Here is a 23,785-nt window from a genome sequence, read left to right as displayed (position 1 = left end):
GGTACATACTCTCCAAATTTCAGCCTTGTTTATGTGGATGCAACAGCACCAAAAACAGTGAAATTTTATAAAATAGTCTCAGGAAACTGAGCTAAAGCCACAAACATGCAGATTAATTTTAAAATGTCTCATTTTTATTTGAGTTTTGAGTGTTTTCTGATGTGAATTTAGGCAACTCACTTTCAACTATGAACTGTTATCATTAAATTAAAAAAATGACAGAGAGTCAGGACAAAAATTTTGGAGGACACTATTGGGAAGTATAACAAAATCGAGGAGTGTATCTTTAGTTTAATCTTTTAATACATTTGCCTTTGACCCAACACAACTGAGCAGATTAGGATTTTAACATCCTGCCATCCATGAGTAAAAGCCAGTGAACCAGACTAACAGAACCAAAGTAATTAGAAACTCCCACCACTAAAACCTTCCCCCAATGACAATTATCTATCCACTGAACTGAACAAAATCAGCGACAAAAATATATTTCCATTAACTCTGCCTCCCAAAATGATTTTTGTAGCCAAGTGATTAGAGTCTGTGGAATTCCAGCATCCGCCTTCTCCATTCTCAGAAATCAGCGAAGACAATGTTTCCCATTGATTCCCATTGGATGGAGTCACCTGGTCTGTACTCACTGTCGCCTGTGACAGCAGAGGATGAAAGCCACACAGAGAAGATGTCCAGGGGGGGAGACGGCACACTGGTCTTGTGGGCTGATGTGAGATATAGGAAAGAGAACAGAGCAATCACATGTACAACAAGGAGAGAGGAGAGTGAGCCTGGGGCGTTAAGTGACGTTAACTAGTGTCACTATTGACTCTGTGAGTCCTGGATGAATGAGTTACTCACTGCTGAATATTGTTTGTCTCATACATGCACAAGCTAATTGTTCGTATCAACAAAGTCATGTGACACAGCAAGGCAAGGACACAGTGGCAAAGCGTATAGTGTGTTGTGTCTGTGGTTTCCTTTTTTTGCAACTTTCACAGTATGTTTGAGGAACTTTCTCCTTAAATACATCAGTTCTTTGAAAGATCCTTGAAAGTCATTACTGAAAGAGACTTTACAGAATCTTTAGGGAACATTTCCTGAAGGTTGCATAAGGTTTATGCACATATTTATAAAGACATGTGGGTTTAAGATTTAAGGGGGGAAAGTAGATGATGACGATCATCAAAGAGTGGTCTCTGAGTCATTTAACACTCTGTCTGCCTCTATAAAGAAGATGTAGTGATCCCGCCGGAGTACTACGATTACTATACTGTGATACCACTACTATGTCTCCACTCTGGAGCCTTTGATATCACGTGATCTTCATCAGCAGAATTTTAGATGTTAAAATGTCACCAGCTAGTTTCTGAGCCATTGTGTTCTTGTCGCTGAAATGGTCAAACCAAATGTAAAATTGAACATCCATAATTCCTGTGATAACGTGGCAAACTTCATCTGCAGATGAAGATCATGTGATATGATGGAAAGAAGAGAACAGCTCCTAAATGGACCTTGGGGTGAGGATGCTTTTTCCAAGGTTGAGAATGAACTATTTCACTTCATTTTATCATCACGCTCTGACTGAAAATAAATGAGAATAAAGAATTGCCTTCATTTATAGTTCCAAGCCCTGCACTGTATTCCCTCAGCTCCCTGTCAGCATATAGTAGATGAGCAGGATCATGTGCATGTGAGTGACCTCTCTGCCTCAGCAAGTAGTTAACCAACCGTTGTGAGAGCAACAATGGGCAAAGCCTAAGAAACCACTGCCAGCTCATTAGGGCTCTGGCACATCTGGTGCACAGCCAACAAGTTGCATAGAGCACTCATTCAGACCAGTCTACAGTGCGAAGAAATTCAACCAAAAGTCTGTCTAGCCCTGAGGGCTCAAAGGAGGGGAGACGAAGAAGACCATGCCCAATAAAAGCTCTACAGAGCTCTTGTGGTCTTATGCTGCTGACCTTCCTTAATCCTCTATCTGGTCATGAATCTGTCTCTCAACTGTAACTCTTGGTTAAAGTTAACCTTGAGGTTCTTGATATTGAATCTCAAGGTTGAGGCAAATCTTTTGCCATCCCTCAGAAGACATTAACTGGCCAAAGCCAACCTAAATTGTAATAAAAACCTATACTGCCAGTCCTTCTGTAGCTACTCGCTTTCCTGTCCCCTGGTCCTGGATAATGTCTCTGCATCATGGCTCATATATGGTGAAGGCAACTAAAATCTAAAACCGTTTATAGCCTTTATTTTATCTATTTATTTGTCTATTTGGTTCTATTTTACTTTGATTTGAAATTTGTACATTTTCCCTCCTCTGTCCTTGCTCACTTTGCAGTCTCCTGCCTTAGGATGCTCCCAGACAGGCAGGAGGCTGCAGATCGGTTGCAGGTCGGTTGCAGGTCTGTTGCAGATCATACCCCACACAGGAGGGGGCCTCTTCATTCAGGTCTGAGGAGCAATTTTTTACTCAGCGGAGGATTTCATGGTGATAATACCATAACCATGTTGTCCCATATCCATTCACTTTCTCCAAAGCTCACTCAGCCCCCAGAGCCTGATCAGAACAGTAACTGAGGCTGAACAAAATGTAATTCGTTTTTCAGACCATAAAACAGTAGCAGACAAATAAAAGTTTTGACCTGATGATGAGGAAAAGTCAGAGGTTCATCAAAGTCATTAAGATTGATTCTCTGACATTCCCATCAGTCTCAGCTGTATTTTGTGTTTAGTGCTAATTAGCAAATGTTTGTATGCTAAAAGGCTGAAAAAGCGTAATGAACACCATAAACAATATAAGTGATAAAACTCAGTATGTTACCAATGTCACTATGATCATGTTAGTATGCTGGCATTTACCTCAAAGCATTGCTGTGCTCACTGATTCACTAGCTTGACAATAGACTCTTAAGTTACAAGTCGCTGCCTGTTTACTACTTAGTACGATGGACTTACTGTTTGCCATTTTATTTGTGCGTCTAAATTGTAAGTATGTATGTTCTTTCAGCTAACTATCTCACAATGCAATAATCTGCTTTTTTATAGCTGTAAATTTACCATTATGCACCAGCCCTCATTACTCTGACCACAGTTATGCATACTTTGATCAGAGTTGACCTGCACTCATGACTGATCCACTCAGACACAAAGCAACATTTAGATTAACTCATGGGTGCCTTAAATTGAGTTCCAGTTTATGGATTAGGAAAATATTGGGCCACAAATAACAGATTTTATCACTCGCAGTGGTTCAGCAGTTCCTGACAGTAGATCTACATCTGCACACGCTTCACAAGTTATCTCTTTTCAACAGAAATGCACCTCTAATCCACAGTCAGTAGTTACAACAAGGATTTACAGTGCAGATAAAACAGGAACACAAAGACATGAATAGAAAGACAAGGAGAGGCTTTCTGAAAGTTGCAGACACAAGGTCGTCATGCTCTTTTGTCTACCTCCCACATGCAGTCACATGCTGCCGACCCAGAGAGCTCCGGCCTTCTCTGTCTGCCTGTCTCTCTCCCTGTCTGTCTGTCTGCCTAAACCATCCTGAGCTGAGCAAAGCCATCCTTCATGTGATCTCATTGCAGTGGCCTGAGACATCCCTATTGACATGTTAAACAGCTTAAAATGGTGATACACTCCCAGTATAACACACTTAACATAATACACTTAATATTTTGTTTTTTAATAGTTCTAGTACTGTATTAAAAAAAGGTACACATTAAAGACACTGATGTTACATGCTCTGTATGTATGGCACCTACCTGTAGAAACATATTTAAACCTGCAATATGTGTTTTTTTCCCACAGGTCTTAATATGACATTTTCCTAAACTATGTATTTTTATTATGTTAACTACATATATTTAAAACATTATCCCACATATTTAGAATAACCTTTAATATTATATTGAAATGGAACCTGACCAGTTTTCATCAAATTCTGTTTAAGGTTGTTACAGAGTAACACTGCATATGTGTAAAAGTTGTATGAAGCCTTTTTGTCACTCATGAGGAAGATTCATGAAGTCTGATGAATGTCCTCAAATCAAGTCACTTGAGTCAGCATCAGTTGAGTCTGAAGACAAGTTTGAAAATGACTAAATCTGGAGGTATGGAGTAAGAAAAAAGTAACCTGACTGACATTAGCCACCATTAGCATAACACAACAAAATCTCTGTCCAAACTGTGAAGTCACATTATGGGTAGTGCAGGTGCCATATTCTGAAAAGGAAAAAGAATGGATGGAATACAAAAGATGATATTTTTGGTTCTGTTGCATCAATTATAATACTTAAATCTGTTAACTGTCCATCACGAATCCAAGGATGTAAGACCACAGAGCTGTTGTCCTTTAAGTTCTCTCTCTTTAAAAAAAAAAAAAAAGTTTCATCTTCATGCATCACTCTGGTGGCATAAAGTGCTAAGACACCGACCATGTAATCATAACATCACCAGTTTGAGTCTGGCAGCAGGATACCTGTAGGCATGTTGATCTCTCCTCCCCTCATTCACTGTTTCCTCTCTACTACACGCTGTCAAAGAATAAAGTACTACTTAATTCTCCTTTGAGAGAGTTTAATTTATTCATATTCGGTGAACAACCCAATTAATATCAAAACATCTCAGCAGACACACAAGTTCCCTCTGTTGGATATGGTCCATTAATCCACAGCTCTCCCGCTTCTCTCTACAAAGCCAACTATTACCCTCTCAAAATATCGTATCAAATGGACTCCTTCCCTTCCTGGAAACTCACTCCCGAAAAAGCAGTGAATCCTCTAACATATAATTTTTTTCAAGGTTCTCTCTCTAGACAACACTCACATCGTCAAACTCATCCTGTGCGCTGAGAAATAAACCTCAGTCCAGTGAAAAGAGCTCAGGTAAAACCACAAATACAGAAACCTCTCAAAACCTCCAATAAAAACTGTTGGAACGTCAGCAGATCTTTTGATGTTCATGTGTTGCTCCTAGTGAGAAGCTGATTGAGAAAATGCATTACAGTGCACCAACTGGAACACAAAGGATAGAAATCTAAAAAAGATTAAAAACCTTAAACGCATATTTTGGTCTTATTCACCATAGCCATATGCCACATGTATAAAGATACACTATAAACACATCCACACACATATTTTCCTGTATGGTTGCAAGAAGCGCTTTATGTAACAGATTATATACTACATAAGGATAGATGAAGGCGACTGTTCATTCCCCATTTCAACTCTCCTCCCTCCCGCACTGTATTGAAAAGCACCTGACTCCCACCAGCATAATGTACTTTGTGATAATTACAGAAAAAAGCACTAAGTCTCCAAAGAATGCTAATGATTTTTAAGCCAAAGCAAGTCCTCATAAAACAGAGAGGGTTTTTTTTCTCATGCCTTTGAACTACACAGAACTATGCATGAATTTACAACTTGGAGAAGTGGACCGAGACAACACACACATGCACACACTTGAGGGAGTGTACTGAAGCCAGACATACTGTGAGGTATGTGTGCTGAAGCCTACGCATGACTGAGTGGGGGTCTTTAGATTCCTGACATCACATCACTTTTTCTCCCTGCACGTGAGGGAGGCGCAGCCCCTCATGATGCTCGAGTGCAGCTGACAACAGCACGTTACAGCGGTAATTACAGGAGATTTGGGTTTTTTTTTTTAAATCCCGTACAGCTACAGGGTTAACAGTGATGTCAAAACAACACCAAACCAGCATCCTGCTTTAACCTTTGTACCATTGAGTAAATAGTAAAGGGGATTCTTAAAAAAAAAAAAAAAAAATCAAAAAGAAAATCTGATTCACTTTCAGCTAAAGCTCTGCCTGGTGATAAGAGGGAAAGAAAACCCAAATGCTCCTCTGACCTAGTTTGGAGAAAATTCAATACAATTGTTTAATGAGGAGACCAGCCTGTTAACACTTTCGTTACATTTAAACAATAACCTTAATCCAGACTCCCATGTCATAAAGGTTTATGGTGCAAAAAAAAAACAAGAAATAGATGTCATTTTGAAATTATTGGAAACAGTGCTTGTATCAATTTGTTTGGTTTGCTGGTCGACAGAATATTATGTAACAAAACGACTCACCCAATCACTGTAGGCAAAGCCATCACAACAGCACTGAAATGTTCCATCATTTTAACAAAACCATCACCAAGAGGGCCTCAGTATTTTTTTCATTTGAATTTATTAACAGAAATGTATTAACATTTAATATGTGGGAATGAGACCTTCTGTGAATACATGGCACAATGATATTATATACATTCCTTAAGGAGACAGTGCACAAACATGGTATGTGGGGGGAGGGGGGTAAATATAGGAATCTTAAAATGAGCCTTCAGTGAGCTCTGACTGAGCTGAGTGACTTTTTTAAGTTAAAAATGTTGTTTTGTGGGGGTTTTTTATATAAAGAAACATGGCTGTTACCAAGAAACAAAAAGTAATACTACTGTTTCGTCACACATCAATTTCTATATACAAACTAGGGATAGGTAATTCACACAAACCGGAGGGAGAAATCTACCACAGTGCTTGGCTGGAGCCATTTTTTTAAACTCTGTTACTGTCACAATATACATAATTCCCATGTAACACAACAATTACATGTGCAGCTGATCACCCCACGTTATTTTAAAGAAACTAAATCCGAGCAAACCTGTTTGTTCCTCTCTTTAGCTTATAATGCTTTTAAAGCTCATTGCACATTTTTCCCCACAGACGTTTGTGTCTTAGTAGAATGTCTGCATGAAAGTGTGTATTAATAGGTGAGATAAATGCAGTGTCTTTGTGGCAGCTCTTCTTTCACTCATCCTTCTACAAAGTTCAGAGTTCAGTGTCCTGTTAAATAATCCTGGGTTGAGTCTGAAGCGAAGGAGTCGGCGTCCTCGTTATCGGAGTCCTCGCTGCTGTCGTCAGCAGCGGGCTCCCCGGACAGGGCAATGCGGGCATAGTCGTCAGTGTCGATAGACTTGCAGAAGTGAATGGCGTATTTCAGTTTCTCTTCCAGCACCTGTTTACATGAGTACCTGGGCAGCTTCAACAGAAAGAAACATGTGTAGGACTCTGGCAGGAAGTGGTCGGGGGGGTTGTACTTATCCAGCACCTGGAGACAGAGAAGATGAAATTATTAGGTCTCTAATAACTTTGTAATGCTTTATAGCGACAAAGACTATTATAAACCTGGATTTATACTTCTCTGTACAGAGGCTATGGCCTTTTAAAGCTTAAAGGCCCTGACATAACCAGGCAATATCAGCTGTCCTAGTGTTTGCTGTGTGCTCCACATCATTGGCACTAGTTGGCCACTTTTCATCAATCACTCCAATGTATGATTGGTTTCACCACGACATGGCCACGTAGAATGAAGGAACTGGAGACCAACTGAATCTGTCTAAGTGGTGAGCGAGAGTGGTGTAAAAATGGAAGGCAAATGCTGCTTAACCTTGACGACAGGTTGGTTCGTCAGAGCTGACGAGGAAAGCAACCGCAGCAAAACAGCAGCACGGGGGAGCCTGTGTCGACAGAAGGTCTGTACTACAGGTTTAAAGATCAAATATATGACATTCTAAACGTGAATAAAGCAGGAGCAGCAACAACAGCAAAAATTATTTATGTAAGAATACAGTGGAGTAAAGGCTTCCTGAACAGAGAATGATGTTGCACTTTGAGTGTGCACTTTGTTTTGGTAGCTGCTCAGGCCACACATGCATGTGAGTATATGTGAAAACGTTATTGCCTACAGCAGGCAACAAAGAATACTTAACACTTAACTTTTTGAGGAAATTCTATTCAGTAATTTCTGAGATTTTCCAAGAGCTGCAGGCAGATTTTGATTTCTTACCTGCACTACAAAATCCCGCCCACGGAAGTCAGCGATGGTGCGAGGCAGACGCGTACGACCCCAGACGAACCTCAGGAAAAGGGACCTCTCTGTGTTGGAGAAGGACTCCATCACCTCCCAGAACCACTGGATAAGCGGCGATGTCGGCTCAACTCCCTTGTAAGTGGCCACTGACTTCAGCAGGTGTAGAGGGATGTCCGGACTTCCGCACACCTGAGGAGAGGGAAAACTGTCAGACTTGCACAAAGCTCGAGAACAGAGACCATGTCACAGCCTGACAACCTGCTCTCACTAACCATCGTTTCCAGTTCGTAACCAGTGAAAAGTGACAGCAAGGGAACTGGAACTACTCGAGCCATCCCCTCACGCACGGCAGAGACCTGCTCGTCAAACTCATGGAGCCTGAAGAGTAGAGAATAAAAGCACAGAAAGGTAAACACAAGCACACATTGGAAGCGTAAATGTTGTTCACTCAGCTGGTTGTCTCACCTGTAGTTTATTGCCAGGCGGACGTATTCTGCACGGTTCTCCAGGGTGATGTGGGAGTACTTAGAGCTGAGCTGGATGTCCTGGCCGCTGGCATTGGGCACTGTGAAGGGCAGGGTCATGGCCTCAAACTCCTCAGCTGTGGCCTCGTTGTCTCGGATGTACATCAAGCCAGGAATGAAATCCTTATCAACCTGAGAGGTACAGAGCAGATCACCACTTCATACTTCCTAACTCTCTTAACTATCACATCCATTTCTTTTTTCATAACCTATAATTTCACCTTGTGTGTGTGTGTGTGTGTGTGTGTGTGTGTGTGTGTGTGTGTGTGTGTGTGAGCACGAGTGCACTCAAGCCCTCGTGCTCACAACACAGTTCCGGTGAGCTCCACAGGGATCCACTCCTTCTGGAGTCTTGTGCTGGATTCATTTCACAACCAACCTTTCTAGTACCTCAAGGGCAAAACCACAAAACAAGAGCAGCTTTGTGAAGGAAAGGGGCCCTATTTTCCACTCCACTATTCTCCCAAAGATGGTTCAGGAGCTCATGATCACAGCGTGAGGGCAGGAGAGGATTCACGCCATCTCTTAAACAAAAGCTGAGATTGTGGCTCACAACTTATGTGGCTCAAAGGAATAAAAATGTTTAACCTTTCTGAAGAGCAGGTACACAATGAGTTTACTGTAGGGCTTAAGGGAGCAGGGTTTTGATAGGCTTAAGGTTTAATCAGAGGAGGAATGTATAGGAATGTGTTCTTTTTACAGGTTACGACGCTGATTATGAGGGTTTAAAATGTTACATAATATGTGACATAAAGAGAGACATTCCTTTTTGTAGCAGGAGGCCAGAGACATTAGCCATTTAGCTAGAGAGAACAATGAGTCTCATGCAAGAACATCTTCAAATTCTTATTCTCCAACTTTTTTTTTTAGGTGTGGTTTGTTTGTACAAGTGTTCGATTTACGATTCGATGCAAATCGCCACCTAGGTGAGATTATATAAATTGCAATACGAGGACATCTGATCCGTTCTGTTTGTGTTTTTAGTTTCAAATATGTCACTGAGGAATAAAAAGAAGAATTTCCCTTTGCATCACCTCAAGTTGTGCTGTCCGACATCAGCAGATAAAAACATAACAGCTTGGAGTATCAGTATCAGTATCAGTACCCAAAACTCCCCATGAAGCGACAAAACAAGACAAAACCACTGAAGTAACCTAAACAAAAAACCCCTGCTGGGAGTCAAACATTTCAACCAGATTACATGTTTCTTTTTCAGCATTTTTACATAAAGCACACAGAAAAGATGAGAAATTGTTAATAAAGCAAATGCTGGGGCCAGGATGAGTAATTATGACGACCTTTTACTTGGAGTTATTTAACTGCAAGAAAATTAGTACACAGTGGTGGTACCAGGATTTATCAGGACATACAGTTGCATATCATTCATATAACAAGAGAAATCAGTATTGTGACAGTCATTAGGGATGTTCCCCTGAACAGTGACCAGCACTGAAATCCTGAGGCTGCTGCTCACACTACTGAACTGATGCTAAAAAATTTTTTTTATTACTATTGCTATGCAAGAATAAACGTGTTTGTTAGATTGGATCCGGCATGAGGCCCAGTGTTAGTAAAGCTATAGTTTCACACACAATCAAATCACCATGAGTTTGTGTTGCAAACACACTGAGAGCTGAGGCTGTGTAGAGTGTAGAGAGGAGCTGAGAGCTTGTGAACGTACCTCACTGAGGTCAGCAATGGTCAGGTTCATGCCTGCCAGCTGTTTCCACACCGGCTCTGCCAGATTCAGACTTAGAGGGCTTCCAGTCCGGATTGCAATGCCCAGGAGCACTCCTGCAGACACAGCAAGGCAAGGCGCATTACGCACAGATCAAACATGAACAATCACCTGTCACTGCGCTGTACACGATGTTTGCAACAAGGCGGCAGAAATATCTGCATCGAATGAAGCATGCTCAACAGTTCAGGCCAGGTGTTTTATCTGTGAATATGTACATGAAGCCTTTGTCCATTTTAAAATAAACATGCATATTTTCAGTTTTTTGTTTATCTCGGATTAACACCCCAGAAGACCTGACTGGGAGATTAACTGGATTATACCTAGGAAGCGGAACATGCTCATGTGAAGAGGGGACTTGGCTGCAGGGTTGAGCAGGAAACAGTCCCTGTTGGCGCCTGACTCGTCGCGGCCATTGGGGGTGACTATGAGCAGCGGTGTCAGGGCGTTCTGCAGCTCCTCACACATTTCTGCAATGGACTCACTGTAACCTCCGCCACAGTCGTCCACAGACTCACCTGAGAGGAAAAAAGTGGACTTGAAACATCTGGGGTGAGGAAATGCATGCATGCCATTTCTTATAATTTAAGATTTTCTAAGATGTCAGAGACATTTAGCCAAGGCGTAGCACCTACCAACAAATTTCACCTTCCATACTCTATGAGGGAGCAGCAGACTGTCCGGGCTGAAAGAACTCATCTTGGCACACATCTGGCCAAATACAGACTTGGTTCCGTCAGGACCTGCAAGGCCCCCTTTGCTACGGGAACGCTTCACCTGCAGAGTGAAGAAGGGCGTGAGGGGAGATTGTTTCCGTTCTGTGCCTAATAACTTAACCACCAGATAGAGATGAAGCACTGATAGGCATGATTTCCTGGATATGACAGCTCTTTGCACCACAGATACAAGCAGACCTAGTAGAAAACTAAGCCCAGGAACTCCTGCAGACAGGCTGGAGCACAGATCACCCACACCACAGAAAATCCCCTTATGAAAGACATCACATGTGATGCTCAGGCTCTCTGGAGCACGGCCTCCCAGTGAGAGTGAGAGGAGAAGGAGGGGGAGGGAACTACAGAAAGAGGGAGCAGGATGCATAAAAAAAAATACAAGTAATTGTGAAACAGATTATGAGCGCACATATGCACTTATTTCCTACTGTACCTGTATCCTGTTGAGCTCCACCACAGGCCCATGCTGTCTGTCCCTCACCATCGTGGCTTGAACCACCTTCCTGAAAGCTGCTTCCTGTTCCAGAAAAATAAGATACTGTTTAAGCAAACAAACTCTAATTTGGCTGTAAACTGTTTTGTGGTTTACATATATTCTTCTGGGATTTAAATTCATGCTGTCTCACCTTCCCCTGGGAGATGAGGATGCCCCTGAGTGTGTCAAAACCCACTGAGGGTCCGTGGCCTGTCTGACCCAGTCGACCCTCCAGGTCGAACATGGGTATACATGGGCAGAAGAGCTCTGAGATGTGATGCAGTAGCAGCAGCCTGTTCCTCAGGGCCATGATGGGGATCTCCTGCAGGTGGTTGTACTCCATGGGAACCTTTAACACACCACAGAGGCAGACATGACAGCATGAAAAGCATGTGAAGGTCTGCAAGTGACTTTGTTTCATTGATGCTTCTTTTGGCAAAGCTTTACCGCCATCTACTGGAACATGAGGACAGAGAAGCCGTTTTCCAACATACAAACAAGCTCAGTACCTGAGAGGGCAGTTTCCCAGCGTTGGTAGGCTTGCTGGTGGACCAGGCGAGGGTGTGAGCAGAGCCACAGGCCACTCTGTTGATTTTCTTGCCCTGCAGTGCAGCCACCAGCCGTGGCCTTTGAATGGCGTTCGTGGTCCCATCTCCAAGTTGGCCTTCATCGTTGTCACCCCATGTGTACACTTCTCCTGAGCCAAACACAACAGCAAAGCTTTCTGTGAAGCTGCAGTCCAACCCGACTTAGCTGAACTGTTGAGACTAAATGATACCAAATGGCAAGATGGCAAAGAGAACTTATAACTGATGCGGAAAAAAAGGACAAAATGGAGAATCATGGTCAATCCTACCATCCTCTGTGCAGCACACACAGTGCAGAGACCCTGTGGCGATGGCGATGACCTTCTTCCCTTGCAGCCCCTGAACTTGCCTGGGTCGTCGAACGTGATCGTCAGAGCCGTGGCCCAGCCGGTGATAGTCCCCTTTCCCCCTAGAGATGACATGATAAATATACACAACTGAACCTTCTCTAACAATAGTGACACAAGATGCTATGACCCATCTTCTGTTCTGTTCTGTACTGTACGTACCACGTGTACACAGCACCAGACTTCGTAAGGGCAACGGAAAACTGAGAGCCACACTCCACTTTGACCACTCCAAGGCCAGTGAGAGAGTCAATCTGAAAACAAGAAATCAATTCCTTTATCATTTCATAGATATTATGAAAAACAAAGATCTCTTTCACTCATCTCACCACAATGCACATACATTGTGACTGAATAAACCCAAGAATGAGACTAAAACAAAAGTTTTATGTGATGCCAAGCCAAGCTAAACATCTCCTTGCTTTAGCTTCACAATTGTCAGTTTATGTATGTTAACTATGTCAGATACAGCTACACGAGCTATCATTAGCATAGCCATCAGTTGCCAGAAAATGTTAGCTTAGCAACAGCATCTCTAAGTCTTGATTCTTTTGACATAAACTCAAATGCACTGTACACAAAATGCCTTGCGACTGCAACTGTTGCTGCTTGGAAATATAGGAAATATCTTCCTTGTACACTTTTTGAAACTGTATACCTCCACTGCATTTTACACCGCTTGCACTATGCTTTGCTTTCTTATCATCTGAAGGCAGCTTTACAAAAATGTCTACTTTTTCAAACAGCTCTCAGTAAGGACATGAGTAAGTGTATGCCTCAAAAAGAAACTATTCCTAATAGTGCTTACCTAATGTACATTAGAGAATGATCGCAGCTACTGATCTTACAAGAAACAGAAATTAAGCTGAAGCTTAAGCATGTTTACTTTTCAAAATATTCTGGTTTCTTTCTGTATAAAATAACTAGAGAAAGAAGTGATGCTTGTGATGACCTCCAGTTCACAGTGCTGTGTAAATTGCCTTACCTTCATGGGGATTTTGCAGCCATCACTTCCTCCTCTGCCCAATTTGCCGTAGTCCCCGTCTCCCCAGGACCAGACCATATCATCGTCTGTTAGACACAGTGTCTGGGCATCCCCACTGCCACAGGCTACATCAATGACCCTGTGACCCTGTAGTGCATCCACCTGGATAAAGCACACAGACACTAACATCAGCTTTATGTCACCATGTTTGCTGGGGAACCTAGCCAGTGAAAACATTTTGATTTTTGTCCAAACTATTCTGCTTGTTAGTTATTTTCTCAGTCATGTGAGCAACGGAAATGATGATCACTGACCAGCTTGGGTTTAAGCTGGTCTTCGCTGTCTCCATGACCCAACCGTCCATAGCGGCCTTTGCCCCAGGTGAAGAGCTCTCCACTGGCAGTGATGCAGGCGCTGTGTGCACCTCCTGCTGCGATATCCACTACTTCCACTCCCCTCAGAGACTCGATTACACGAGGTCGGTCACAGGGACTAAAGTCAAGAGGAGTCACAGTTACTATAAAACAAACACTTCGCACTGTCATAATTCTCACAGTGACATGAACTGTACGGACATTTGCGTGTTATGAACTGTAAACTCTAAGTGAGAAGTGTTAAACTTGATTCTGTCCCTACCTTCTGTTCCCATGGCCGAGTTTTCCGTCCTCAGCCTCTCCCCATGAGTAGACTTCTCCCTCAGAGGACAGTGCCAGGCAGTGCTTCCCTCCAGAGTTTACGGCCACTTTCCTGATGAAGACGTGTTGGATGGACTCCAGCAGAGTGGGGGTGGACACAGACTCTGTGCCTCCAATACCCAGTCTGCCCCCAGCTCCATATCCTGTTGCATACAGCTGAGGATCAAGACAACATAGACTCTATATTACATTTCCCTGGAAGTCATCAGGTTCACACTGTTGATCAGTAGTGTTGACAGAAGGTGCTACAGCCAGCAGTTTGTGGCACACACAGCGTTAAATACCTTTCCATCAGCAGTGACAGCAAACAGGGTCTGCTCCCCGCCAATAAGCTGCACCGGCCGCAGTGTGGCGAGGGCTTCAGTGGGAGTGGGCACTTTGACCTTTGCCCCCTCAATACCCCCTAGCTGACCTCTGTGGTTATGGCCCCAGCCATAGATTGTGCCACTGCCACCAGCAGAGAGAGTCCAGTCGTCTGGTCTTCGGTTCATCCACTGTACAAGTTGTTCATCGTGTTCACGCTTGAACAAGTCGTGACTCTCATGGAGGCTGTTCATGCTCTCGTGATCGGCCATAAGCTCACGAACTTTCTTTGTAACCTTCAAAGGAATAAAACAATTGGAGGAAGGAGGCTTAAGAAAATCAGGTCAAAGTGTGATGAAGAAAAGTGCAGACTGGTGCAGACAGCACAGTATGGCACACTCACCTCATCCAAGAAGGGTCTTGGTAGTGAGGTTCTCTTATCTAGAGCCACAGCGACTCTGGAGGCAGTGCAGTATCGGCGAAACCAGGCCCACTTATGGGTCTCGGCGCAGCAGGGTAAGGTATCAAGCTCAAGATCACAGGCTAGAGCAACCAAGACCTGAACAAAATGTTGAAATTAGCTAGCAACTGCAGCTACTAATCTGCAAAAATTCAGTACACTCTCAAACTATGGTGCCATTGTGTTGGTAAAATTGCAAGAGTACCTTGAAAAACGGACTATGAAGCAGCTGCTTCCCTCCCCTGACGATGGGGTCCTCGTACTCATACTGCCTCTGGAGAGCCTCTGGCAGCCCCTTCACTAGAGCAGCTAGTGCGCTGCCTGTGAAACTCTGAGAGAAAAAGATTACCGGGCAATTACATCACTCCTAAAAATATAGGCCACATTTAATAAATAGAAGTTTGGCTCTTCTTTAAATAGTTCATTTTGTCTTTGTTGCACTTGTCAAAAAATTACAAATCATAAAGAATGCTGCAGCACTGCAGTAGATGGTGCACGAGGGACAGAAAAGAAAAAAAGCTGGGGAAGTGGAAAGCAAATGCATAACAATAAAGCACGAGTGTGAGGGAGAAAATCTTATCAATCGAACAAATAAGGAGCCACAAATCACGTTGTACTTCGTCAATAACAAATGTAGAGAAACACAATAAACAACAGCAATGCCATTAATCAGTTTTTTCATACATGTCTGCCAGCTACACATAAATATTACAATACACCAGCTTGTGCTGTACACAGTGAGTGAACAGATATCAAATTAACACTGAAAGGTAAATTGTAAAAAACAAAAAAACAAGGTTGCAAGTTAGTGTGGATGACACACCTTTGACATATGTTCAATATTAATATGTGAAACCAAATAGTATAAAAGTAAAAACAGCCATGTTCCAATCAGCAACGTATTACCACAACAGTTTTCACTTACACGGTGGTAATTATGATACATGACTGTTATATTTACACAATGACCACATCAGTCAAGCTGTTGACTCACCATAGAGCGAGCCTCGCCTTCACTGTCACCCAGCAGCCTGTTAATGTTGATGGACTGACCGTACTCTGTGGTCAGGAGCTTTCGTAGTCTCTGCAGAGCCCACATCCTGTGCCCTGCAGCTGGACAAAAATAAAATCAAATACAACATGTATATATGTTTCATACAGAACATGTATCAACTAGACTTAAGACATAAAAATAAAATCCGTCCCAAAGAAATCAGGACAATCAATGTTATTTAACATACCTAGTGCACTAAGCTGGGCACATGCGGCAAGTGAAGCAGCCAGGCGAGGCACAATGCTTCTGTTAGAGGCGAAGTTGAGCCTGAAGTCCAGCAGACAGGTGACCAAGTCCATGGAGGGACAGGACAAGATACATCGATCTGACAGCAAGTCTTTGGGACCTTAGGAAAGACACGAAAAAGGCTCAGTGCCACAGGGCAGTGGTGCAATCATAGCATGATTTCAGAAACATGACCTCCCAAATGGCATACGTGTGATTGTCTGAGAGGTAGAATATCTGGTTTGTTCTACTATTGTACTGGTGGAGTTTTTATCGGTCGCTCTGTGTTGTTTAAAATCTGGTGAAGAAACTAGTGTCGGCTTTTTGCTGAACTTGTTCGTGGTGTCTCACCAGCAGCAGGCATGATGGGGTAGACAGTGAAGCGCCAGCCCCAGCCGTTGACGGAGCCATCGCTGGTGAATTTCCATTTGAGTTCATCTCCAGGGATCCTTAACTCACTGGACCAGTCAGACCACTCCCGACCTGAAGCACACACACACAAACATACAACATGTCTTCACGTTAATTTTTGATTCGCTGGCATCTACTACTACACTCTTAGTTATATGGTCTTCCTCTCATCACCTGATCTGACAGAAACAATCCGATTGGCTCCATCCATGATTGTTAACGGGTCGTGGCGTCGCTCAGTTGAACATTGTCGGTCAAACTCTATCCTTAGGCCCTCAGCACCTACAAAATTAAATATGAGATCTTATCTGCATCCAAGAAGAAAGCCATAATGAGCAAGATCCTAAAGGTTCTCTTGCTAATTCAAGTGGCTCTAGGTAAAAATGTTTATTTATCCCTGTTGTCTAAATCAAGCATAAACCTTTCCCTTTTTACCTGGGATCTTCACAGTACCACTGGTAGAGGTGTCATCTGTGTAGGGATGGCTGCTCTCCACAACAACTGGCTGGGAGGACAGACGACCACTCTGTGAGTCTGTGGCAACATCCTCCAACTCAGTGACACACAGCTCCAGCAGCATGTCAGCGACCTGCATCCAAAGATGTCAAATGTTACCAGCTCCTATAAATCACAAGGCCTACATGGAATCAATAAAATGCAATACACTGACTCACCTGTGGATAAGCAGTACCCATGCCCGACAGCACAGCAGACAGCACCTCCTTGCCCTTCTCCCCAGAGCGACAAGAAACGGCCAGTTTGAGCAGGTCCACCATTACACGTGTATCGTCGGGCACAAGCAGACTTGTGAACTCATCGAGGTACTGAGGCTCTGGACCAACCACTTTACTCTGGCTCTCAGAGTCCTGAGGATGAACAGAAAATAAGAAAATGGCTGAGTGAGCTACAAATGGCTGGAGTTAACGGCTTCACTAAACACACATGTTCTTAAATTACACAGACTAACCTCTTTTGTCTTGGTCATGGTTTCAGCTATGATGCTAGCAGCTCCGGGGTCATCAGTGACGGGGATGAAAGGACGGGAGGAGGCACCCGAGGCAGAAGGAGTCATAGCTGATGATGGGGTTACGGCTTCTTCTGATGAGGGAACCTGCTCACACAAACAGAAACACACACACACTTAGGTTGCATCATAGGTTGACTGTGTGACAGCATGAAAAATACTCTTTGTTCCAGCTGCATTGCATTACTTTATTTTAACTATAATATTATTAATTAATATAATTATTATCAAAAGGTATAATAATGTATTATGGCCAGTATTCAACAAGGACTGAAAACTTGACAATCACAACTTTGTAACCCAGAATAAAAGTAGAGAACATTGTGGGAGAAAATTAACTGTATGACATAATCTTGTGAGAGTGTTGTGTGTTGGACCTAAATATAGTTTATAAAAGTTTTTCATAGACAGGATTGGAACAGACTAAATATATTCCTGACCTCTCCCTTCTTGTCTTGCCAGGGATTAGGGCTGACTCGTTCCTCAGCTTCAGGCAGGACAGGAGGACCTTCTTCATCACTCACACTTGATGATGAAGAAGAGTCTGATGGGGGAACAGGTGAGCTGGAAGGACACTCTGCTGGCAGAATCATGCTGGCTGGCATCAGAGCACCGACCACTGCATCCCTGGGGAAACGCACAACACGCCCTGTCAACAGTAATCCGGACTAATGGCAATTACCAGTGCCAGTCAGCAGATTGTTTACAGGTTAAATACTCTTATAGCTCATCCTGTTCAGAATTCATGCCTCAGTAGAGCATCACTCACTTCTAGTTTGCAGATATTTTAACTAATGATAAACAAGATGTAATCCTCTCCTCACTCTATGCATGGCTGCAGTGGTTACAGGTTAAATGCAGACAATTTAAAGATGTCACTGATAATGATCAAAACTCAGGTATATGTGGTATCCAGCTGCGGCACAGGGCAAGGTTCCCAGGACTGACCAACAATCAAAATATAATGTCCACATAACACAGGTCTTTGGTCAGACTTGAACTGGTTGTGTTGCAGTTACATGGTGTGCATCTCAGTCCTCTGATGCACCAGAAGACGATGTGTTGACAACATACCTGGCATACATGATTTGGAGGGCTGACAACACATGAGACAGACCCTGCTGTTTGGCCAAGTTGCCATCCAGACTGAGGAGGATCTTGGCCAACGAGGGTCGATTTGGCTTCACGTTGCTCTGCCCACTCATCTTGTTGTTCACTGCTGATGAGTCACTGTCTGACTGCACGCCTGCGGTGTACATTACCAAAACAGTGAGACATTGATGCAGTTCTGGACCTGCAGTTCCAGTCCAAGAACAATAACTGTGGAAGCTGTCTAGACAGGCAGATGTTGAATACACATGTCCCCTGCCTACAGGCAAGGAAAGCAACAGATGTTGCAACTGTGCCAGCAATGAATGTTACAACTGATCACATAATTAATAACATATGTTTAGATCATAAAAATGTCATTTCAATTGAATTAAAATGAAGTTTTTTTAAAAGCTTTTCATCAGTTTTTAGAAGAACATACAAAATTCAAATATACCGGTAATACAGAGGTGTACATATAGAAACAGTGTTTAAAAAAAAGAATCTGGTTGGGACAAAGCAAAAACAAACAACCCAAAAGCCAGCTTAAATTATGCTATATGCATGCACATATACATATATATATATATCATATACATGCACAAAATAGGATAAACAGTGGTGGAGCAGCCTATCAAAGTCAATCCAAATAACAGATCAAAACAACTCTCTTTAAATTAAACACATTGTTTCAAATTAAGTTATTATTAATCAATGATATTTTGTACAATAATTAGAGTGGTTAAAGTAGACCAAAAAGTGAACCAGCAGAAAAGGGACTCAATTCTTTTTTTTTTGCTTTCATATTGTGAGTTTTTTTTTTTTTTTTTTTCAGAGCCCAGTTCTCTTTCAGGTCCTCTTCAAGAAGAAGAAAACCTGGAGCACTTTTTGGTCACAATGCACAGGTTAAGTGAACCAGCAACATATGTGCAAAAAAATGCTCTCAGTTCATTTAAACAGCTGAAAGGGACCAAGTGTGAGAACACCCTTAGGTCCTGGTCTGAAGATGAACGAACAGCTCCCCCTTGTGGACAATCTGCTGTCTGCTAAACAAATGCACAGGATATTTGTGTGTGCGTGTGTGTGCATGCGTGTGTTTGTAAAACAATAGCATTTACATTTACAAAGAGTACGTTGTTGGGTCTCTTCATACTAAAAACTAAATGTAAGAGTTTAGTCTAGACCTGCTCTAATTGCAAAGTGTCTTGAAATAACTTTTGTTGAAATTTGTTGCTATATAAATAAACTGAACTGAATTGAAACAAAATTGCAAGGGAAGAGATGATTACCTAAATAAGATGCTCCGAGGGAGTCCCTGGCTGTCTGAAAAAGCACTGGCTCGTGAACTGAGGGCGTGGTCACATCCACAGTGGTCCAGGCCACACTGTGAGAGGAGCCACAGGCCACTCGAGTGATCTTCTGTCCCTCCAGACCCTGCACCAGTGTGGGCTTCCTGTTAACTGTGGTGGTACCGTTCCCCTGCTGCCCGTGGTCATTGTCACCCCACGCATACACCTGGTACAGGGCAGAAATAAAGCCTTTCATAAGCACATTTTTTAACACAATGATACACAACACTTTCTTTGTGCTGTTTTAAAACAGAAAATCTTCAACTTAATTGTTCATACTGTTTCATGTACTGCTGACCTTAAGAGTTCTACACACAAGGACTGAAGAAAAATCCACACAACAAAAAGTGAAGGCACCGATCCAAGTATATATATTATATTGAGTGGCTGCCTCTCATTGTTGGATCTGATGTGCTAACATTATTAAATTTGTTCTGAGGTAAGGCATCATACAAGATGAAATAAGCTGTGTAACATCAAAGGTCAGAGGTGCTGGAAAAGTAAAGTGAAAAGTCGATGAATAAACTCCCACTGCAGGAGGAGAAAGTCACACATCTGGAACTGTGCCATGAAAATAAATGAGAAGAGTGCCTTAACTATGTGTTCTTGTTTATAATACTGGAAGCCAGTGCATACCTGTCCTGTGTCTGTAACAGCCAAACAGTGTAGCGCCCCAACAGCAACATGGACAATCTTTTTGCCCCTCAGTCCCTCCACCATCTGGGGCTTCCGCACATGCACATCAGTGCCATGGCCCAGTCGGAAATAGTCGCCTTTGCCCCTGTTTGGAAACACAAACCATGAACACTTGTTGGAAAGGAAAAGGACAAATGATGAATGATCACTTGCAGTCACTGTCTCATTCGTCCATCTTACCATGTCCACACCACTCCAGATTTAGTAAGAGCCAAGGAGAACTGTGCTCCACATTCAATTTGGCAGACACCCTGTCCGTTGAGCCTCTCTATGTTCTGAGGGATGTTGCAGCCCTCGCTACCTCCACGACCCAGCTTGCCAAAATCCCCATCGCCCCAGGAGAACACCAATCCTGACAAAAATAAACATATATATCACCAACAAGAAACTGAAATACATACATCTATTTAAAAAAAAAAAAAGAAAAACTTCTAAAGAGTATTTAAAGTATTTTGTGAAGTCTTCATTGTTACTATTTGTCGTGACGCCACGGGATACCTTTAAGTACATCATCAGAAATACCTTCATCAGTGAGGGCGAGAGTTTGAGCATCCCTGCTCCCACAAGCCACCTGGATAACGCGGTGTCCCAATAGGACTTTTACCTAGATGACAAAGATACAGCAATGTGCATGGTTGATTTACACACAGTATGTTTTATACATGGATTCTTAGCAGCACATGGTTCAGTAAGTTACTGGGCATAAATATTCATCTTTCTTTCAGGCACCTGATGATGAAATAAATTCTCAGTGCGGTTCAAGTCTGTGATGAACCTTTAGCCCATCAGTGTCCATGTAAAGACATGAGGCAGGGGATGCAGTCATACCAGTTTAGGCCTCAGTTGAGTAGTGTTGTCCCCATGACCAAGGCGGCCATATTCCCCTAAACCCCAGCTGTACAGCTCCCCACTGGAGGTGATTGCTGCACTGTGAGAGCTGCCACAGGCAATGTCACGGATGCGCTTGGTCTTCAGTGCCTCAATCAACCGAGGCTTGTCACAGTTCCTAAGACAGAAAGGAAAATTATTTTTTTCTTTAATTGCATCATTAGAATCCACATTCTGACTTTAAAACGACAGTTCAACCATCAAATGTTTATTTCTAAGAGGAGATAACATACATTCGGCTGAAGTGTCCCAGTTTGCCATCATCTCCCTCTCCCCAGGAGAAGACCTTCCCATCCACAGTCAGGGCCATGGCATGGCGTCCCCCAGAATGCACAGCGACCTTCTTCACCACGTAGTTACTGAGTGCAGTGATCTGACGGGGGATCGGGATGGTCCCACTGGACAGGCCCAGGCCTAACCTGCCATTAGTAGCCTCTCCACACGCATAGATCTTCCCCTCAACCGTCACTGCAAGAGTAACAAAGGGGTTACATATTGCATATGAGTAAGGGCGGGTATCTTAATGATACTGATAAACAATACTAACACTTATGAGTACTCTTATTGATACTACGCACTGTAATTTGGTGCAAAAAAAATAAAGACATGACAGGAAAAGATCTGAACAGGTCCAACAGTTATTTGATCAGTATTTTTTTGTAAACTCGGGCTACCTAGCATTTAGCAATTTATACCATGTTAGCCATCGGCTAACAAGCACAGCTAAACCAACTAGACTCCTCTGAAAAACTATAAATCTTTGACAATATTTTGGTGGTAATCAGTCAGAAACAGCTGAAGTTAGTAGCAGTTCTCGATGCCCATTCCTACATACGAGCTTATTACATTAGAAAAACAAAACATGTGTCATCCACCTGCAAAGAGGCTTTTGGAACCACCGGCCACTTGGACTACATTGAGTGCAGAGAGAGTTTCAGAGAAGGAGGGCACTTTGATCTGTGAAGGACACAAACAAAACTGATTAGAGAATTCAGCAGTTTCTCAGCGTCTCCCACAGACTCACTGCAAGGACACTTCTGCTCCCATCTGCGGTACACCGGTGGTTTGACACATCCTCAATTATGCTTTTCATTTCACAATGTCCAAGCTCAAACTACCTTTATGGAAAGGATCTGACATATGTAAACCATATGCTAGTTTTGAGTCAAATACTCTCTAAGCTGCACCTTAGAGCCCTTGAGTCCTCCCAGTTGGTCCTTGTCATTCAGCCCCCAGACAAACACTTTGGTCCTGATGGTGGCTGCAGACTCCAAACCAGATGACTTTTTCCTTGCAAGGCTAAAGGATAAAACAAAAACACACGCAGCTTGTTTTCATTTAATCATCCTTGTCTTGATTGTTAAGTAAACAGCCTTATAGTTAATTTATGCCGCTGAAGCAGATCAAGAACACTCTGATGTAGCTTAATGATCTTTCACTATGGTAGTCTTTCATAAAGGCATTAAGCCATGCATCTGTGAGCATATACATAAACATCTGTTGAGCTCTACATTGTCAGTTTACTGCTCCACTTATCAACATCCAGCGATGCTGACTGGAATAGAAATCTGCAGACTGATCTAGAGCAGTAGAAAATATGTCAGGATCATGTTTGCTAAAGATGAAGAAAACAATTACAGTCACACCAGAGGTACCCCACCCAGTGTTTGACAATACAGCACTGAAATACTTATTCCTTGTCTCATTATACCTCCCAGTGGCAGTTTTGTCATCATCCTCTTCTTCATTGTCAGATGCCAGGAAAGGGACTGTGGCCAGGTCTTCATCCTCTGCTCTGATGCGCCCAACGATAGCAAGTCCATGAATTTTGCAGTCAATACCAGAGCTGCGGCACTGCTTGACTGCAATCTCGATGTATCTATGATACTGGGATAGGTGCATCATTTAAGTTATTACAACACTATTTCTAAGGTAAAAAACAAAGAGTAGAAGGTGATGTCTTAAGCTAACCAACCTCAGTGCAGTCACTCAGGAGAAGGACAGTGGTGTCTGTAGGATTGATGTTGATTGTCTTCAACTCAATTAAATTGTTCAAAGAGTTTCCACCTGTAAAAAAAAAAAAAAAAAAAAAAAAAATCAAAACATGAATTATTATAAGCCAGAATAAAATTGTCTAATGCCAAAATTACATATCATCAGTCCAAACAAAATACACATGTTGGTAAAAGAACAACATAAATTTAACCCACCTGACACCACCACCAGTGAGGGCATGTAACTGCTGTCCGCTGGGTCCACAATCATCTTCAGCCTGTGCACAAGAACATCTGGGAAGAGCTCGAGACGGATCCAGTGCTGCAGAGAAAAGAATGAGAA

General features: G+C 42.7%; 1 protein-coding gene across 2 annotated transcripts in view; it reads right to left on the bottom strand.

The window, feature by feature from the left end:
• Positions 1-5,925: 5,925 nt before the first annotated feature.
• The window catches only part of herc2 (HECT and RLD domain containing E3 ubiquitin protein ligase 2), a 40,598-nt gene continuing 22,738 nt past the window's right edge, over positions 5,926-23,785 (bottom strand). For both annotated transcript variants that reach the window (XM_046390998.1, XM_046390999.1), the window contains exons 54-91: positions 23,659-23,764; positions 23,424-23,515; positions 23,160-23,335; positions 22,636-22,747; positions 22,324-22,405; positions 21,682-21,916; positions 21,389-21,566; positions 21,083-21,164; positions 20,741-20,912; positions 20,501-20,645; positions 19,805-20,030; positions 18,501-18,672; positions 17,867-18,053; positions 17,370-17,513; positions 17,077-17,268; positions 16,838-16,991; positions 16,577-16,684; positions 16,343-16,474; positions 15,954-16,112; positions 15,707-15,825; positions 14,918-15,043; positions 14,656-14,811; positions 14,234-14,548; positions 13,891-14,105; positions 13,569-13,746; positions 13,255-13,416; positions 12,432-12,523; positions 12,192-12,331; positions 11,845-12,032; positions 11,487-11,684; positions 11,294-11,377; positions 10,765-10,906; positions 10,453-10,647; positions 10,073-10,185; positions 8,333-8,523; positions 8,140-8,245; positions 7,844-8,056; positions 5,926-7,105 (exon numbers count right to left, since the gene is read on the bottom strand). In XM_046390998.1, coding sequence (XP_046246954.1) covers positions 6,833-7,105; positions 7,844-8,056; positions 8,140-8,245; positions 8,333-8,523; positions 10,073-10,185; positions 10,453-10,647; positions 10,765-10,906; positions 11,294-11,377; positions 11,487-11,684; positions 11,845-12,032; positions 12,192-12,331; positions 12,432-12,523; positions 13,255-13,416; positions 13,569-13,746; positions 13,891-14,105; positions 14,234-14,548; positions 14,656-14,811; positions 14,918-15,043; positions 15,707-15,825; positions 15,954-16,112; positions 16,343-16,474; positions 16,577-16,684; positions 16,838-16,991; positions 17,077-17,268; positions 17,370-17,513; positions 17,867-18,053; positions 18,501-18,672; positions 19,805-20,030; positions 20,501-20,645; positions 20,741-20,912; positions 21,083-21,164; positions 21,389-21,566; positions 21,682-21,916; positions 22,324-22,405; positions 22,636-22,747; positions 23,160-23,335; positions 23,424-23,515; positions 23,659-23,764 — 6,060 coding nt within the window. In that variant the 3' untranslated portion in view covers positions 5,926-6,832. The remainder of the gene's footprint in view (positions 7,106-7,843; positions 8,057-8,139; positions 8,246-8,332; positions 8,524-10,072; positions 10,186-10,452; positions 10,648-10,764; positions 10,907-11,293; positions 11,378-11,486; positions 11,685-11,844; positions 12,033-12,191; positions 12,332-12,431; positions 12,524-13,254; positions 13,417-13,568; positions 13,747-13,890; positions 14,106-14,233; positions 14,549-14,655; positions 14,812-14,917; positions 15,044-15,706; positions 15,826-15,953; positions 16,113-16,342; positions 16,475-16,576; positions 16,685-16,837; positions 16,992-17,076; positions 17,269-17,369; positions 17,514-17,866; positions 18,054-18,500; positions 18,673-19,804; positions 20,031-20,500; positions 20,646-20,740; positions 20,913-21,082; positions 21,165-21,388; positions 21,567-21,681; positions 21,917-22,323; positions 22,406-22,635; positions 22,748-23,159; positions 23,336-23,423; positions 23,516-23,658; positions 23,765-23,785) is intronic.

Source organism: Scatophagus argus, chromosome 6, assembly GCF_020382885.2.
Source record: "Scatophagus argus isolate fScaArg1 chromosome 6, fScaArg1.pri, whole genome shotgun sequence".
In the NCBI taxonomy this organism is placed as follows: domain Eukaryota; kingdom Metazoa; phylum Chordata; class Actinopteri; family Scatophagidae; genus Scatophagus; species Scatophagus argus.
This window is presented reverse-complemented; position numbering and strand designations above follow the sequence as displayed.